Source organism: Trichechus manatus, unplaced genomic scaffold (genome assembly GCF_000243295.1).
Source record: "Trichechus manatus latirostris isolate Lorelei unplaced genomic scaffold, TriManLat1.0 scaffold00014, whole genome shotgun sequence".
Lineage (NCBI taxonomy): Eukaryota > Metazoa > Chordata > Mammalia > Sirenia > Trichechidae > Trichechus > Trichechus manatus.
The window spans coordinates 10,281,473-10,294,178 of NW_004443950.1; the positions used below are offsets into that span (position 1 = coordinate 10,281,473).

A 12,706-nucleotide genomic window follows, 5' to 3' on the forward strand; every position below is an offset into this window, starting at 1 on the left:
AATTTTTGTGGAACAACCATAGAACAGGAACCAGGAAGCCCAGGCTGCCCTCTACTGGTAATTTCTGGGAATGACCACAGCACAGGCACACAGGGCCAACCAGGAGCGGATACACCTCCTGCCAGGGGGAAGGTGTGATGGAGGCCTCCTGGTGCGAGGTTGGGAGCATCCCTACGGATGTCAGCAGGCTCCTCCCTTTCTGCCTGGCCTGCAGAGGGGCCTGGGCAAGGGGGTCCTCTGCGCTCACTTCAAAGGCAAGGAGAAGAATTTGTTCCCAGACTTGCAGCGGATTTGCTCAGCATGCACACGCAGCAGCAGCTCAGAGTCTTCAAACTCATCCACAATTTCCTTAAACCAAGAACGAGGAAAGGACAGTCGTCACATTAAGGGAATCAGGGACCCAGATGACACTGCAAACAAAACCAGTCTATGGGAATCCTTCAGAGGCTAGGCAAGGAGGAGGGGAGACCAAGGGCCACACAGGCTCCAGGCTCTGCACTTCGTTACCTTGTCTAATAGGCTCTGCAATCTAATGAGGTCAGTCCTAGCATCCTAGCTTTACAGATAAGATGCTCAGAGCCCTGGGTTACAGAAACCACTAAAACCAGGCTTGGGACCCGGCCCTGCCGAGGAGCCCGAAGCCAGGGTCCTTTGCGCGCCACACTGCTGCCGCCTCCAGTGTGGTCAGGCTGAGCGCAACGGTGGCCACTTGATGACAGATGGTCTGTGGGCTTTGTCTAGCCTGCACATCTCGCTTTACTTCAAAATGCTTTTTAAAAATTAAGATTAGTTGCCAACATTTGAAAATAGGCAGATTACACATAAAAATCTGGACTTCTAGATTCTGCTGAAAAACACCAGGTCTGCGTTCCTGCGCAGCCACAGTTCCCGCAGTCTCCCCGTCTCCCCTGCAGAGGCGGAGTTTCAGCCACCACTCTCTACAGCACCTGCACAGCTGCTTCTCTTCTAAAGCCACTGACACGAAAGTGCACTATTTCATCTCGTCATCAAAGTGTGAGATAGGCTGCGAGGGCTGGCACGTTTCACTCATTTCCAATCCCTGCCAGGCCCCTGTGGGCACCCAAGCTTTTGACGTCTGGATGAGAGGCCAGGACTTGGGGAGGCCTGCAGCATCCTCTCAGAGCAGTGTTCTAGGGCAGTGCTTCTCTCCTGGGGGGCTTCTTAAAATGTCACTCTGACTTGTTCGGTCTGGGGTGGGAACAGAGTCTGTATTGCTAATGAGCTCCCAGATGATAGGGGCACTTCAGGTCCGGGGACCACACTTGGAGTAGCGAGGTAAGGTGTTAAGGTCTCCTGTGATGTCGTTCTATGGCTGCTAACCAAAAGGTCGGCAGTTCGAATCCATCAGCTGCTCCCTGGAAACCGTGTGGGGCAGTTCTACTCTGTACTATAGGGTCACTATGAGTCAGAATCAACTCAACGGCAATGGGACAGATGATGTCATTAGTTTTCCAGGGATTCTGGTTTGGATTCCTAATCCTCAAGGCCGATCGGCTGCCCTCCCCCTCCTCTCCAGCATGCATCCCATTGCTGCCGGAATCCAGCACCCTCTGGGCTCCCACACTGGGATTTCACCTGCAGGTCGCGCAGGCACTGTCCCTCCAGCTGGGGACGTGCATCGCCCACACACCAGGCCAGGCTGACATGGAATGACGGGTCCTGGAGAGGAACACCAAAGAGACAGGCCGTCACCCAGATACCCCTGGAGAGGCCAGGAGACAGAGGCAGGTCTGTGACAGGCCTGTCATGGTGTCCCTGCTGGATCCCTGGCCTGCTCCATGGGTGACTAGACTCCCATCCCCCAAGCACTTCCAAGCACCCCCCCATAGACAGACCAAATAGCCCTGGGTCGGTCCTTTCTTCAGAGGCATTCCTTTATTATCACAGAGAGAGCCATTAAATTTGGGGGCATGAAAGAGAACCCAGGCTCCAACTCTATTTCCTGATCTCAAACAATCTAACAGATGCCATACTTCTCAAGACTAAATGAACAAAAACGAAAATGTCTAAAATTAGGAAGAAATGATAATTATCTCCATTCAAATTCATACTTACATATTATCTCAGCATGGTTTTAAAAAAAATGTATCATGTAAAACCAATGGCCCTTTAAGACCCTGATGCTCAACTTGGGGTTCAAATGCTCGTAGAGGGCAGTGGACAAGGTGCAGGAAGGTACCTGAAGCTACAACTCTTCCTGGAGTGTTGAGTTTATTAAACAGTATCAGGGAAAACTACTCTTTAAAACATATAAAAACAAACATGAATACGTTATGGAGTAGAATACACAAATCCTGTACCTATTTAAGATCGAACACAAGAGTCCTAAGAAATGTTAGACTTTGGGTGGGTTGCATCAGACCACACCTCAGACCCCTCAACTCCCCGGGGATGTGTGTCCTCTCAAGGCGGGCATTTGCAATACTTCATGTGGGGAAAATTCTAGAGGGCTCTTTAGTTTGCCTCTAACAAGGGCCTCAGGATGGTTTTACTCCAGTTACAGATGGGCCAATGGAGAAGAGAATGCCCCATTCATTACCTTGTAGAAAGTGGTGAGGTCGAATTCCTCCATAACTCTGTCCACCTCTGAAACCAGGTTGAGGAACTGGGCATGCCCTGAGGTGACCTCGAGCCCAACAAAGGTCCTGGGGGGAGGCAGAAGTAGAGATAACACGGACATGAGACGCAGCCTCTGAGAACACAGACCATCAAACTGGGGCAGAGGACGCGACAGACAAGAAACCTAGAGGTCTGGCCATGAGTTCTGACCTCAACTCCCCGGTAAGTGCGCTTTCCAGATCTGTGAGCTGACTCTTTCTTCTTTGGTAAGGATTCCAGTTTCCCCACATCCTCGCCAACATGTGTTATTTTCAGGTTTTTTTTTTTAAATTTTATTTATTTTGTTGCTGTTGTTGAGAATATGCACAGCAAAACATACACCAATTCAATGCTCTCTACGTGTACTATTTAGTGACACTGATTACATTCTTGGAGTTGTGCAACCATTCTCATCCTCCTTCTCTGAGTTGTTCCTCTCCCATTAACATAAATTCACTGCCCTCTAAGGTTCCTAGCTAATATTTCAAGTTGCTGTTGTCAATTTGATCCCATAGAGATAGTTCTTAAAAGAGCTTAATGCTCAAGGTAGACATTTTTTACTAGCTAAGCTAAACTATTGTTTGGTTTTAAGAAGACTTCAGGGGATGTTTCTGGTTTAAGGTTTAAAAGATTATCTCAGGGCAATAGTTTCAGGGGTTCAATCACTTTCATGGCTCCAGGAAGCCTGGAGTCCACGAGAATTTGAAATTCTGTTCTGCATTACCCCCTCTTTGATCAGGATTCCTCTATAGAATCTTTGATCAAAATTCTGAGCTGACTCTTATTCCTCCACCTCCAGCTTCAAGCCCTCCTTCTCTAATTGTAACTACATCTTCCCTCCCTCCCTCCTCAAAGTCTAACAACCTCCTAGGAACGCCTTCATCTGCCAACCTAGAAGCTTCTGCAACCATGGTCTCCATCATCACTCCTGTTGCAGCCAACCCCTATGCTCTGGACCTTTCTCAAGGACGTTCCTCTCTGGTATCAGCTACCCCTCCCGTAAGCACACAGACATGCTGTACATCTCATCTTTTAAAACCTTCTCTTGAACTCGTAGCTTCAGCCAGCCCCCATTCCATTTTCGGTAAAATGTCTGATAAAGATTCGTCTACCTTGACCGTCTCTACTTCTTCACCTCTTATCTTCAACCCACTTTGCCAAAACCGCTCGTCAAAGTTGCCAATGGGTTCCATATTACCAAATTCAACTATCTATATCTTAACTGGTCAGCATCTGACACAGCTGACCACTCCCTCCTCAAAACCCTTTCTCACTTGGCTTCCAAGACATTACCCACTAGACATTCCTAGTTTGAATTTCCCTCTGGCCTCCTTGTTCAGTCTCCTTTGCTGCCCTCTCTTCTTTCCAACCTCTAAATGGTGGAGGGATGCAGAGCTCAATCCTCAGCCCTCTTATCTTTTCTACCTGTACTTTCCTGCAAGCTTATCTTACCCAGTCCCCACTTTAAATACCACATAGACGATGACTCCCAAAATTCTATCTCCAGCTGGCACCTGTCTGTATATCTAACTGTGTATGTGACATTTCCACCTGGGAGTGTAGCATTTACTACCTGTGGCCTAACAGGGAGTAAAACCTAACATGTATAAAGCAGAACTTTTGCTTCTCATTCCACCAGTGTTTTTGATCACAGAAAATGGGACACTGGTCATCCAGTTGTTCACACCAAAAACCCAGAAATTTACTATCCAAATCCAACCCATTGTTAATTCCAGTTGATTCTACCTCCAGTGTTATCTCCAATGTGTCCACTTTTCAGCTTCTTCACTGTCATCACCCTAGTCCAGACCACCACTGTTCCCTGACCTGGACAACTACAAATGCCTCCTCACTGGTCTCCCTGTCTACACCTGCTTTCTTAAACCTTTTCTCCAGACTCATTAGCAGATACAGATACAATCTAGCCAGACTGAACATTTATAAACTTAAATCAGATCATGTCTAAATTTATGTTCGAATCCCTCCAATGGCTTCCATTACATTGAGTCCAAACTCCTTACCTTGGTCTCAAAGGTGCTGCATGAGCTAACCCTGCCCACGCACCTCTTGCCACTCTCCCCAGGTTCCACCCCACCGCTCTCCTCAAACATGCCAAGCTCTAGCCTGCCTTGAAGTCCCTTTCTTTGCTGTGTCCTCTGTGTGGAAGGCTCCTGCAGCAGCTCTTCCCAAGGCTGGCTCCTCCTCACCCTCAGGTTGCCATCAAATGCCGCCTTCCTGGTGCCCTCCTTGGCCATCCACTTCTGTTCTATCATGCTATAATGATCTCACTTACTTGTTTATTATCTGTCTCCCCTGCAGAGTGTAGGATCTCTAAGAGCAGGACTGCGTCTATCTTGTTCGCTGCTGAATCTTTGGCATACAAGTGCCTGGCACAGAGTTGGTGCTTCATAAATGTGTGCAGAATAGAATGAGTGAATGAATGAGCCTCCTTTCAGAGCGCTGAGAGGAAGAGACGGGGCTCACTGAGTGGATGAGACACGGAGGCTCACTTTGAAGCCTTGATAATAATTCCTTCTTATGTTCATCTAATACTTTAATATTTTTGACTTTTTCAAAACTCGCTCAGCTCATTTGAGCCTCATCACCACTCAGTGATAGCCAGATCAAGGCAAGGCCTCTGACAGCATGGAAGTGGAAGGTCATGGAGGGGAAGAGATAAGCCAAATGTCACAACTGAGGCAGGGCTGGCGCAGGAATCCAGGTTCTCTTTCAGTCCCAGAGATTTTTTTCACTATAGCAAGATGGTTTTCTCAACTTCCGCCTACCCTAGAAACCTCCCCTAGTGATTTCTCTTAATGAAAGGAAGGGTTCTGATGAGCGAACAGCTGCCTCTGTAGTCATGTTGTTGTGTGCCGTCGAGTCGATTCTGACTCATAGCAACCCTACAGGAAAGAGCAGAACTGCCCCATAGGGTTTCCAACGCTGTCATCTTTATGGGGAGTCCTGGTGGTGCAGTGGTTAAGCATCTGGTTGCTAAGCAAAAAGGTCGGCAGTTTGAATTCACCAGCTACTCCTTGGAAATCCTATGGGGCAGTTCTACTCTGTTCCATAGGGCTGCTGTGAGTTTGGTAATCTTTATGGAGGAGGCCTGGTGGCGCAGTGGTAAGCACTCAGCTGCTAAACAAAAGGTTGGTGGTTTGAACCCATCAGCTGCTCCACAGGAAAAAGATGTAGCAGTTTGCTTCTGTAAAGAACAGCTCTACTCTGTCCTAAATAGGGTCACTATTAGTCAGAATTGACTTGACAGCAACGGGTTTGGTTTTTTAGTTTAATCTCTATGGGAGCAGACCGCCAGGTCTTTTCTACTGCTGAGCTGCTTGTAGGTTCGAATCACTGACCTTCTAGTTAGCAAGGAGCACTTAATCATTCTGCCACCAGGGCTCCTTTTTGGAGTCATAGAGTTGATTAAGAGACAAACAAACAGCGGGACAGGCAAGGTCAGGAGCAAAGCACCCCCTCAACCTTTGCACTAAAGAATCTTCTTCTGGAAGTGGTGGGGGGTGGGAGATTAGGGGGACACCCACCTGGTTTTCTCTTGATTGGTATAAATCTTTACCCGGTTGGCAGTAAAGAAGAATCTGAAATTTAGAAGAAGAAAAAAGGCCACATTTCTGGAAGACTAATAATTTAAAAAAAAAAAACAAAAAACTTTAAGTTAATAAACAGCACTTTGAAAATATAGTCAATTCTTGTTTCACACTTAGTTGCCCCCCTATCACATAGGTGGTAAATTGAGGCAAAGAAAGAGAACCCTAAAATATTAGAGTCGGACAAGACCCTAAAATCACCCAGTCCAAACAACACCCAGCACCATCCAGATGCTGGTATGAATTCTACTTTGTTAATAGCAGTTCATTCTACTAAACAATTTGAGACTATCTCAACTTTACTGATGGGAACTGAGAAAGTCTTATTCATCAAGTAGGTGATAACAGATTACTTAAGGGCCAGTTTTTTCCTTATAGGTTAAAAAAAGCCAACTGCAATCTAGGCTAAGCAATAACAAGTACTCTTCCCATTTGTCAGGAATTGAGCTAAGGGCTGTGTGCACATCAGTTCATGGAATCCTCGTACAACTCTGTGAGGAGGGCATTCTAATTTATGTCCATTTTACAGACAAGGAAAGTGAAGCTTGGTGAGGCTGAATACTTTGCCCAAGATTACCCAGCTCCTAAGGGAGACAGCCAGGATGTGAACCTCAGTGAGCCTGATTCCAAAGCCCCTGCCCTCCCCTTCAGTGCTTTAGTGAGGGGACGGGAGGAGGGTCTCTGCTGGTATTGGAGATGAGGGTGGCTTCCTGTCATTGTGGGGAAAGCCCGCTTGGGAATGAAGCCAGCACAGGGGGGAGGCAGAGCTGAGAGACGGGGAGAGTCAGATGCCATCCGACATCTTCTGGTCACCTGAATCCACCCATGCAAGAAGCCAGTGCTGCCTCTGAAAGCTTTGGTTGACACCAGCCTATAAATTCCCTTTGGGTTTAAACCACCCACTTTGAGTTGGGTTCTGGGCACTTGCGATCAGGAGTCCTGACTAATATACATGTGACTCAGTAAATTTGACAGTGACAACCAAAACAAGGCAGGGGGTGTGGGACTAGACTAGGTCTGGAGATCAGTTTTAGCCTTTATTATCTGGCTGACTGACTGAAGGAGCAAACCCTTCCCTCCTCTGGACCTCAAAAGATGTTAAACTAAATCTGCAGTTTTCTAATTGGGCTGAGTAGTTCTATGGAATCTGTGGGACCTAAGGTCTCTTGAAGTGCAAGGGTGGGGCTTTGGCTAAAATGGTTCTGCTTTCATCAGTCTTACCCATTCGGCTTTTCTGTAACACCTCCTCTGAAGACAGGGTTCTGCAGATCAAATCAGAGTGAGAAAACCACCACCTGGATGACTTCTTAGGCTCCTTCTAGTACCAAGATTCAGAGAACACAGAGGGCTTGAAAGGGTGTTCTCTGGGCTGTCTACTGCTCAATCAACAAACATCTATTCGAAGCCTACAGTGAGCAAAGCACTTGGGGAAAAGCTGTCGGGCCATTCATAACGAAGCCACAGTTCTGGGCCTGGAGGAACCTGGGCTCCAGAAGGGGAGCCAAACAGGGAATGACTGTATATAGGGATGAATGAAATTAGCACCGGGGGTGTAAACAGCCGGACCATGGAATACTGCAAGACAGGATAATTCCTGGGACTGAGGGCTTCTTGGAGAGGAAACCATTGTGCAGAGTGTGGATGAAGGAGCATGGTTTGATCTGGTCAAGTCTAGGAGGAAAGCTATTTCCAGTAGGCAGAAGAGCAATATGAGGTACTTAGAGGAAAAAAGAAACCCTAGGCAGGCAGATAAAACCAGAAGCAGGTCCAGTTGTGACCCTGCCATAAACTCCCCTTTGCCAGGTGTCACACTGAGGACACACATGATCTCATTTCACTGTCACAAGCCCCATCTGAGATGGCTACCACCATGACCATGAGCTGAGTGTGGATAAGAACTGGAGGCTTCGAGAGCTGACGTGTCTAAGGTTGCACCGGATGATGTGCACAGCGGGCAGCCCCAGGGGATGTCCAGTGGCTTGACCTTTAGGCTTAGCCTGCTTGCTGAGGTAATAAGCCCTGCACCACCCACATCCTACAGAAGTCCAGGAAAGAAGGAGCCTTGGAGGGGAGTGAGATGAGAGGCAGGCGAAGCACTCACCTCTGGAAGGAGGCCATGCGGTCTTTCAGAGCCTGCACAAAGGGGAGGATCCAGTGGTGGCGCAGAACCACGCTCTGGGACAGGCTGAGGTGGAACTCCTCCATCCTCACCAGGCGCGGGATGCAGGTCTGGGCGTGGGGCAGCAACATGTCAAGCAGGTCCAAGAACTCCTCCCCAGCTTCATCTGGAAAAGAGAGTGGAGAGGGTGGGCTGTTCTCTTAGTCAAGGAGGCATGGCTGAATGAAGAAGCCCAGAAGGCAGAGAGAGGTTCTTTTTACTCGAGGTTTTGGAAAAAAATTACCTTAAGAACAGCCTAATAACACTTTAAAGTTCTGGTTATAGAAGTAACAATTGCTCATTGTCAAGAATTCAAGTACAAAAGCAGTATGTAAAGGAGAAAGCAGAGGCTCCTGAAATCTTATCACCTAGAGCAGATCAAACTGTTTTGATCACACAGCCCATTAGTAAAACAAGTTTGAACATATCTCCAATAAACGTATTTGTTTATAAATTACAAATGCATGCTACTCTGTAAAATTATGTTACAAAATGTGTACTTTCAAAAAAAAATGTTTTTAAAGATGCGATAAAAATAAGTACAGTCATGCATCTCTTAATGTCCACACTACTTCTGTGAAACACGACGTTATGTGACTTGGATGTTGGGCGAACACTACTTAGCAAAGCTATCTGGGATAACTTTTGTTTCGGTTCCAAATGGATACTTCCCCTTTGCCTCTTGCTGCTACTATCACCAGCACTGGTTTTACTGTGTTTAGGAGCCACGAGGCACTTCACAGTAATATTTTCGAAAGAAAATTAAACAGAGAGATCACGCTGCAACACTCGAGACGTGTGATACATGAGATTGGATGCTGCTGCCTACAAGTCGAAGCATACACTGTTATATGGTAAACTTATTTGTAAGTAGGGAAAGTTCACATTAAAATAATGATAGAAGGTACAGTACAGGACATACATAAGCCAGTAACAGATGTTTATCATGACTATCAAGATGTATGTTATAGGTTATACATGTACTGTACCATTATACGCCTAGCAGTGCGATCGCTTTGTATATAAGAGATGTGAGATACACGTGTTGCGTGCAGGAAGTTGTCGTGTTTGCTATGTCTGATTGTGTCCACTATGTCCTGTTCTCGGATGGGGATTTCTCAACTCTGTTATAACCTTCTGGGATCACGGACGTATATGCGGTTGCATATTGCCTGAAAAGACACTATATAGCACATGGCTGTACATGTAGAAGTTCTATTACTTTTCTTCCTATACCTTAATGGATCACCTAGACCCACCCAGGGAATATACACCCACTTTCAAGACCACTAGCCTAGAGATAAAGACTGACAAAAACGTAGGTGTATCTTTCCCCAGCTCCTTCTCAGTGCATGCTAACGTATATATTTCATTTGTTTAAAAAAACAAGAGCACAGCGCTCAAACTGCTCTGCAGCTAGGTTTCTTCATATAACACGACATGCAGGACATCCTTCCACATCAGTACAAAGAGTTCGAACTCGTTTTTTTACAGCTCCATGTTGTTGTTGTTAGGTGCTGTTCAGTCGATTTCAACTCATGGTGGCCCCATGTGACAGAGTAGAACTGCCCCACAGGGTGTTCTAGGCTGTAATCTTCATGGGAAAGGACCCTGGTGGCACAGTGGTTAAGCGCTTGGCTGTTAATGGAAAGGTCAGCAGTTCAGACCCATCAGCCACTCCGTGGGAGAAAGATGTGGCAGTCTGCTTCTGTAAAGATCACAGCCTTGGAAACCCCATGTGGCAGTTCTACTCTGTCCTATAGGGTTGCTGTTAAGTGGGGATGGACTTGACGGCAATGTGCAATCTTCACGGGAGCAAACTGGCAGGTGGATTCAAACCACCAACCTTTTGGTTAGCAGCACAGCACTTAACCATTGTACCACCAGGGCTCCTACAGTTCCACAGTAATCCACTATGATTCACCACATCTCTTTCATCAGAACCTTATTGACAGACACTTAGAACGCTCACAGGGCACATAAACGTGAGTGGCCCAGTTGCCCCGCTCATGGGGGAAGGTGCGCACCCGCCCCCCGTGTTTTGCACCGTCATCCTCAGGACCCTCCTCAGTGCTTGGGAACATGTTCAGCACACTGTCAGGCACTGGCAACCTCTGGCTGGGAAGGGGGGTCTGGTCACTGCAATTGAAAAAGAGAACATAAGTACATTTACTGTCCTAGCATTCTCTACCTCTGTACATAGAAGAACTTGTAACCCCTTATACATGCTGACTCTGAGCATCTATTTCCAACCAGGTACTTGAAGTAGGAGCCCTGGTGGCACAGTGGTTAAGAGCTTGGCTGCTAACTGAAAGGTCAGTGGTTCAAATCCACCAGGCACTCCATGGGAGAAAGATGTGGCAGTTTGTTTCTGTAAAGATTTACAGCCTTGGAAACCCTACAGGGCAGTTCTACCCTGTCCTATAGGGTTGCTATGAATCAGAATCAACTCAGTGACAACAGGTTTGGTTTTTTTTACAGCTCCATGTTGTCGTTAGGTGCCGTTAAGGCGATTTCAACTCCTGGTGGCCCCATGTGACACAGTATTTACTTGAAATAGCTTCTGGCTGCTGTTGTTAGGTGCTGTTAAGTCTACTCCTGCTTATAGTGAGCCCACGGGAGAGAGAACTGCTCCATAGAATTTTCTAGGTTGTAATCTTTATAAGAGCAGATCATCAGGTCTTTCTCCAGCGGAGCAGCTGGATGCTTCAAACTGCCAACCTTTCGGTCAGCAGCTGAGCACATAATCGTTGCGCCACCAGGGCTCCTGAAGTAGCTTTTAGATAACCACAAAGCTCTTTCCCCAGTATTGTTTCACTGGTGTCTCCCAACAGACCTTAGCAGGGTGCAGAGACAGCCCCAACAGGAAACAACTGGGCAGGTGGACGGTCTGGTTCAGAGGTCATGTTTCCTAGCTGGACAGGCATGGGCTGAGTACCACCTCCTAGCTCCCTGGTCTTGGGCAAATCATGTCCCCTTTCTGGACCTCAGTTTCCTAATCTGTAGGGTGTACTTCTAACTGTAGAGTTATTGTGAGATCAACTGAGATACTGCTTGTAAACCACTCAGCAAGCATAAGGCCTGGCACTTAAGACCCTAAGTACCACGAAGTAAGAGACTTGGATGGTTTTGTTCACTGCTGAGTCCCCAGTCCCCGGCCTGATGCAGCATGGATGCTCAGTGAATATTTACTGGAAGAATGAATAACTAGCTTTCCATAAGCTTTAGCTATTATTATTGCAATTGTGTTCAAATGAGGAAACAGACCTAGCTAGGAGACGGGTTGAGCCAGCGGCAGAGGTTGGACACGAACCTACGTTTCTGGCCTGCCACACCTGGCCTGGCCGGGTGGGGGCACTTTGGAGCCTTATCGAGGGGTGCCCTCTAGATCTTTCTTTCCCCCTGCGCCTCCTTTCCCGGCGAGCCGCCCTGTTCCCTGCCCCCTCCCCCAAGTCCGGGTCTTGAGCTAATCCGCACCTTCCAAAGGGAGACTTCCTCGGACTTACCGACGGCCCCCTCCAGCCCCCGGTCTGGCCGGAGCCCTGGCCCCGGCCTCTGCCTCATCCTCGGACCCGCTGCTGCTGTAGCCCACGAGGGCCACCGCATTCATGTAGCCTCCGCCGAGAAAGCAGGGCCTGTCAAACAGCAGCCCCGCGCCCCGAGTTCCGCTGCACCGGAAGTGCCCTCGCTGAGGCGAGGCCTGGATTAGCACCTCCTCGGGGCGGGGCCGGGAGGGGCGGGCCGGGGCTGAGGGGGCGGGACCCCGCAAGACGTTAGTAAAGATGCTGAGATCTGAGACCACGCTGCCTGCATGCAGGCTGCAGCTTGAGTTGCTCCCCGGAACCCCCAACCCTCGTGTGCCCATTTCACAGATCGCCCTGAGCCCTGATCTCTCTGTCCACTGCCTTGTCCGCAGCTACCCAGGACCAGACTTCTCAGCCATAGATGGTCCCTGGATTAGCGCACTAGACCTGGCGGAGATCCCTGTCCTCTCGGCTCGGCCAGGATCAGAGGTCCCGGAGCCTCCTCCTCAAGCCGGGCCCAAGTCCGAGCCCCGGGGCCCCCATCCCTAGGGGTTAAGCTGAGCGGTCAGGGGCGGGTCAGTCTCAGAAGATCAGAGGGCCTAGGAGGCCACTCCTCTCAAGTGCAGGAGTCTGGCCAGGGGCCAGACCACCGAAGCCCACTCCCCTAAGACCTAACGGCATGGTCGGAAGCGGAACGCCTCCCTCGGTCGGCTGAGGCTGGTCTACCCGGCCGACTCGAGGACCGCCCCGCGCGCCCTGCGTGTCCGCCCGGCCCGGCCGCGGGGTCCCCGGCAGGG

The 12,706-nt window shown here is 48.6% G+C and overlaps 1 protein-coding gene across 1 annotated transcript; it reads right to left on the minus strand.

Annotated features, from left to right (window-relative positions):
• Positions 1–18: 18 nt before the first annotated feature.
• USB1 (U6 snRNA biogenesis phosphodiesterase 1) lies at positions 19–11,997 on the minus strand. Its single transcript, XM_004371540.3, has 7 exons — positions 11,892–11,997; positions 10,358–10,524; positions 8,329–8,512; positions 6,165–6,218; positions 2,561–2,666; positions 1,597–1,680; positions 19–348 (listed from the first exon to the last, which is right to left on the minus strand). Exons 1-7 carry the CDS (start codon positions 11,993–11,995, stop codon positions 244–246), a joined length of 804 nt encoding a protein of 267 aa, XP_004371597.1. The 5' UTR covers positions 11,996–11,997; the 3' UTR covers positions 19–243.
• Between the last annotated feature and the right edge of the window lie 709 nt (positions 11,998–12,706).